The sequence below is a fragment of the Triticum urartu genome, chromosome 6 (genome assembly GCF_003073215.2).
Source record: "Triticum urartu cultivar G1812 chromosome 6, Tu2.1, whole genome shotgun sequence".
Classification (NCBI taxonomy): domain Eukaryota; kingdom Viridiplantae; phylum Streptophyta; class Magnoliopsida; order Poales; family Poaceae; genus Triticum; species Triticum urartu.
This window is the reverse complement of record NC_053027.1, coordinates 500,773,153-500,779,218: the sequence shown is the minus strand read 5'-3', so window position 1 is coordinate 500,779,218 and position 6,066 is coordinate 500,773,153. Positions and strand designations below refer to the sequence as shown.

At 47.5% G+C, this 6,066-nt stretch overlaps 1 protein-coding gene across 1 annotated transcript; it reads right to left on the bottom strand.

Annotated features, from left to right (window-relative positions):
• Positions 1–257: 257 nt before the first annotated feature.
• LOC125512533 (E3 ubiquitin-protein ligase ORTHRUS 2-like) lies at positions 258–2,670 on the bottom strand. The gene is made up of 6 exons (XM_048677628.1): positions 2,360–2,670; positions 2,152–2,246; positions 1,891–2,045; positions 1,741–1,790; positions 1,123–1,197; positions 258–1,035 (listed from the first exon to the last, which is right to left on the bottom strand). The coding sequence occupies exons 1-6, from the start codon at positions 2,587–2,589 to the stop codon at positions 453–455; spliced, it is 1,188 nt and encodes a 395-aa protein (XP_048533585.1). The 5' UTR covers positions 2,590–2,670; the 3' UTR covers positions 258–452.
• Between the last annotated feature and the right edge of the window lie 3,396 nt (positions 2,671–6,066).

Genomic DNA, 6,066 nt, shown 5'->3' with positions numbered 1-6,066 from the left:
TAGAGTGGGATTTTGTTGATGACAATAGGTTTCTAAATATAAGATACAGTGAAACGGAGTTTCCCCGAGACCCAGGACACATATAGTCAGATGTAAGGAGTACCAAAAAATTGATTTGTTACATGGCTTTGGCTGATGGAAAATGAGTTGGGTAGGAGACAAGGTAAACTTCCAAAAAAATAGCTTCCTTTATAATTCCAAAAATGTAAAAGAGTTCTTTGATCTAACTACCGGATCGAGAAATTCCTTAATCCAGCTAGAGAAAATGCAGGGCTATACGACCATTATCTAGTAAAGCAATCTAAATTTGTGTGTATTACAGGAAACACATATGGCTGGCTTGTCATCGTTTTACTTTCACACAAATACAAGTGATTGATCACACCATGGTACTTATGCTACATTCTTCCAGAGAAAGATTCAGGTACTGGGAAACTGAAAATCAGTCAAAACTAAAGAGGCCAGCCACGAGCACGAAGGAGAACTGCCCTCTCGGCCCGGGAAGCCATAGCTCTCAAATTTGCTCGGGCAGTAGATATGGTGTTCTGTGGCTGCCTCTCTCCCCCATCATTATCGAAAGCCGTCATGAACTCCTCCTGCTGCAACCTGTATGCAAGTGAAGCGTCGTCAGATTGGCCTGACCGCGCTGAACTCCTGGTGGCAACCAACTCTGACGCCCGGACAAATCCTCTGCCACTGTCTCTGCTTCTTGTGCTCCTACCCTGTGTGTCAAAGCTCCCACTGCTGGTGTTCATGGTTCCTGGGACCGGCATACTTCTTCTGCCGTCTGCTGCTAAGGAGCTCCTGGTGCTGTTGCCTATTCTAGTGTAGTCCTGTGTGGTGAAGCTGCTACTGCCACTGGTGTTCCTAATGCCAACTTGTGTATAGTTGTTGCTTCTTGGCAGGCTTTGCTTCACATCGTCCTTGCTTGCTGAGGATGAGGCCATGGAGCTCTTCCTCGCCTCAACTTCGCTAGGAAACAGGAGTTGGATGGTGTTCCAAAGTACTGTGTTGATAGTGCAAGATCTTGAATTACTGCAGAATGACAAAAAATTAGTTGAACCCCTGTTTGTTTTTCTACCATATTTGGAGTAGTGCAAAATCTTGAAAATCGAAGCTTACCTGATTAACTGACGGCATTTTGGGCACCGCTTTCCACACTTAGAGGCGGCATGTTTTAAGCATTGCATGCAAAAGCTGGCAGTGAAAGAAAGGGGCAACAGTGTTATGAGGGTCAAGAATTGCATTTAGTATTTGATCTCTGAATTACAGGGCCAATACTCTATGTAGGGAATTTTATGGATTGGCAAAGCACTAAGTGAAGTAAACACAGCTGCTCAGTTCAATATACCAAAACTCATGGCTGTCCAAGTTAACAGGGATGCTAATATCTTTGTCACAGTCAACACTTCACGAAACAAATAAATACAGTATGAATTAGCTACATTGCACATCTGCATCAAAAATAAGCATTGCCAAGTACAATTGCCACAAGTGATTAACAACATACTGAATCTCGTAAAGTAACCAGAAACACAGTTCCTAATTCCTGATAGTACATGTGATGAATAAGGGGTTTATACACATCACGCATTGAATCTCGGGAGTAAAAACAGGGGAACACAATTCACGAAACAAATCAATATCATAGTTTCTGGAAGTTAAAACTTGGCTCTGTGCTGCAAATGTTGTGAACCAACGAACAAATAACTATGTGTAGACAGTAGTGTGCAAATTTACCTGTGACCACAAGGCGTGGTACTTGGCTGAAAGCAGACATCCAAGCAAATCTGCGCAAAATCAAACACTAATGATACTCTACTCAGGGATAATCACATATGCAATTTCAAGAGATGAAATCAAGGATAACGATCTGCGAGACGCCCTTACAGCGCAAGACAGCTCCTCCCTTAGCCGATCCATGCACGGCAGCTCGCCGGTCGCCGCTGCTTCTCCTTCCTTGGTAGATCCGGACTTCTCCTTTCCCTCCACGACAGAAACCTTCTCCTTCTCCTCCTCCGCCTGCTTCACCTCCTTCTTGGCAACTGCAAAGATTTCAAATTAACGGCAGATCGACAATTCCCCAAACAGACACAACCCGAAACGCTCAACGGACCGGGGTAAGGAAGAACGTGAGGGGGCAACACCGACCTTCATTGTCATTCGGCTTCTCGTCGTCGTCGAGCACAAGCGCCACGGGCGGTATCGGTGCCTCATCCGCCGACTGCCTCCGCGACCTCCGCTTCCTGCAGGACAGCGATAATTCGTACGGATCCAGAAACCAACCAAGACAAGACAAGAAAGAGAAAAGGCGAGGAAGGCCGCGTCGCGCGATTGGTGGGGGTGCGGGAATAGGTACCTGGTGTTAGATCCGGCGCTGCCGCCCGCGGTGGAGGAGCCGGAGGGCCGCCTCTTGCGGCGGGACTCGCGGACCGGGGTGTCCTCGACGACGAGCGCAGCGAGGAGGATGGACTCCTCGTCCCAGCCGGCCAGCTCCGCCGCCGAGCGGAACCGGGGGCTGAGCAGGCCCGCGCCGCTCTTGGCGGCCGGTGTCCGCCGTGGCGCGGATCTAGGGCTCTCCGCCGCCATCTCCCCCTTTTCTCTCGTGGAGACGGTAGCCGTTGGCTGGGCAGGGTGGAGCGGGGAAGGGGGGAGGAGAGGCAACGGTCGGCGATTACGAAATTATATTGGCAGATCCCGGCCTCGAAACAGGAAAGGTGTACGTAGCACGCTTCCGCTGCGCCCTTCGTCGCCACGATCGTCGTGGGCGCTGGCCTTCAACTGGGATAACAAAAGATGTTTTTCCAATATGTTTTTTTCAGAAAAAAATCCTCCGGTCTATTACTAATATTATTTTTCAATAAGAGTACAAAGATCTCTAGAATAACAAAAAAATACAAATAAATTCATAGACCACTTGATGATTACTACATACACTGGAGCGGGTCGAAAATGCGCCGTCGTCATCGTCCCTCTCTCCCCAAAGTAGGCATTTGGTAGCCTATAGATTGTCCAACCAGCCTTGAGGATGCGACTTTGGGTGACTTTGGGCCACTTTGGGCAGTTTGGTTTGTGTGCAAATATTGTTGAGTCTGGATGGCACAATATTGAAGCACATCCGAGTCTGGCTCTGAAGAAACAATAGAATCGATCGTTTCAAGCGAATCAGGTTCGAGCAATGCAACTCAAGCACAGGCGAAGGCTCATCGTTCAACTCAAGCATATGAGGTGAAATTTTCTTTGACCACTAGTTTCATCTTGATGTTTCACACGCTTTTCGCTACGTCTCACTAATAAACACGTTCACGTGTGTATGTTATGTACCGATTAATTTTGGCAAAATCTTCGCACATGGTGGACCGTCGAAATTTCTTTGACCTCTAGCTTCATCTCACTGTTTCACACGACTTTTATATTATACGTTTTCTATTTGAATGGTCGTAAACAAGTAAATCTATGTCTCCTTATTGATTATACAAACGTGTCACAATTGGGCGTCAGTCGCCTGAAAAAATGATCCATACCCAATTGATTTCATGATCGTTGGATGAGCATTCGAGGATCGTCACACCTTTTTCTACCTTGAGTTGGCCCTTGGCGTCTTCCTTCAACACCCTACTCCCATGTGAGGTAAGTTCAATAAAACGTGAGATTGATCGTCTGTGCAAACATAACCAAACAACAACACACTACATCTTGGAGGAAATGCTTGCTACCAAATAGTCACGTGTCAAATTTTTCTCAGCCACGTTGGGGAGGATGCAGGAGACTAAACGAGTTGCACAACATGATTTTATCTATATCCACTTAGCCAGACCTAACCCTGACAACCTTCCGAAAAATGTAAAAGGCGTGTCGACTATCAAACGCCTCCTAAGAGCATCTTCAACAGGTACCCTGTTTTAGGGCATAACCACTTTTTAGGGCATTTTGGGGGCCAAAAACGTAACTCTAACATCACCCTTATTGTAAATCTTGCAAGAAATTTCTAGGACATCCAAAAATAGGGTAGTGCCAACTACAAATATATGGCACTCGTGCGGCTGCCACAAACCCAAAATTGAGCCGCCCGCATCCCAACTAGCATGTCAAGAACCTTCCCCATTAATGGTGTCATACACCAGGGATGGCTCACTGTAGGGAGCCCGGCTAAAGGCCTGCCAAGGGGTCCGCAAGGCCCAACGACAGAGCGAGCCCTAACGAGAAGATAGCCGCCTGATGACCATCTTGCCTCCCAAGCAAGGGTGGCGGCGACCTAGATCGCATCCCTCCTCCTGTAAAATCCTAGCATCCACCTTGTATATAAGGGGAGGCTAGATGACTCTCATTCCCATCTATTCTCAGATAGATAAACTCTCGGTAGCAACCTCATACACCATAGTAATCCCTCGCACGAGGTATCCCTTTCACCATGAATAACAAAAGCAAGCAGGATGTAGGGTATTACTCTTCGGAGATCCAAACCTACATAAAATCCCTGTGTGACCTCCGATCCAAGACTTCCGACTATGCCTGGACCCCTACCGAGGGATCTGAAGGTTTTTGCACTATCATCCATTAACCGTCTTATTTTCTAGTCCCACGCTGACTGCGGGTAGCCAGGTCGATTAATTATAGTGTCATTCCGTGATCGCATTTCGTTACCAGGCTCTGGCAACTCGCGTATTCCACGTCATTCTTCTTTCTCAATTTGGCCGTGCAACGCGCCAGTGTCCTTGGGCGGGTGGTGTTTGTGTCCATCCTTGTTGATGTTTGCATCCACTCAGCCGATGTTAGCAAGAGTGTGGGGTTGGTTTTGGTTGGCGCCTGCGTATATATCGCTGTCCGTGCCACTCGTCTTCAGCGGTCCGTTCGAATCTCTAAGTCGGGCAGCTACCACCGTTTGCGTTGTCGTGGCATTCTTTCTGGGATGCCGTTGGGTCATGTCCTCTTCGTGGTGGTCCAATCGTGCTGGTTCGCGCTTTTGCTGCTAAGGAAATTGCATTGGGAGAAGACAACATAAGGAAGAAAACCGTGGGTCTGTTACCACGTGTGTTCTGTTGGTTTGCGATGACCTCCGCCTGGCTACAATTTGGTACGGGTGGTTCTTCGGTTTTTCTGTGTTAGGGTTTGTTTTTGGGCGTGTGCCGCCTGAAGTGCGATAATGAGCTGCTACAAGTTTGGGTGCGGGCTATGGCTTTTTCAGTCGGACTGGTTTAGATGGCGGCTTGTCTTTTGCTGCGTGTGCTGCCGTCCGTGCATCAGCTTATTTTGGAGTAAGTCGGTGCCGTGAGCTGATGATAACTCCAGTAATCAGAAGTCCCATGGAGAAGCGACGGACGTTTAATGAGCATCAGTTCTGTCTAGTGAATATCTATCCCATGGCGGAGAGAGGGAATGGCTTCAGAATCTTCCTGAGCATTTCAGAGACCCCGTGGAAGTAGCGATGAGTGCGGTGATCGGCGTAGGTTGGTGTGCCGCAGATAATATTGCACTACGCATTGTGCTAGTTGCGGAGTCAGAATTGGTTCTTGGAGATAAGCACATTTGCGTGGAGAAGAATGATATTGGAGGACGAAGTGATTGGCCTCGTCCAAGGGATTAAGGGCCGATGTCGTATGGTGTACGAGAGTTTCAACTCCGTGGTGAGGGTGGAGCGAAATTCAATTTACCGGTTCGTGAGGAGCCAGGACTTCTTTTGGAACCCTTGTCTGATTAGCACCCGACTGATTTATACCTGGTAGTATTTGTGCGTAGTGTTGTCCGTAAGGAAGTCTGATGTTTAAGTTTGAATTGGTTTTGGAGGATTTTAGATCCGGTTGCATTGGAGTTTGATAAGACTTTGCAATTTCATGAGTTTGTTGTTGAAGTTGTACTGCGGTCATGGGATAATACGTTTGGATGAGTGCCTAGGTTTTTGTAGGAGCAGTGTATTTGAGTGCCCGTATGAAATCAATTTTTTGGCCCGTACACTTTGTACTTTTATGTGGTCCGGCGTAGTTTTATGATTGGGTATTTCACTGGGGCGCTGCTTAGATTTCCTTTTATGGTTCGTTTTGGTGGGTGCACTTTGTTCGCGGGTCATCA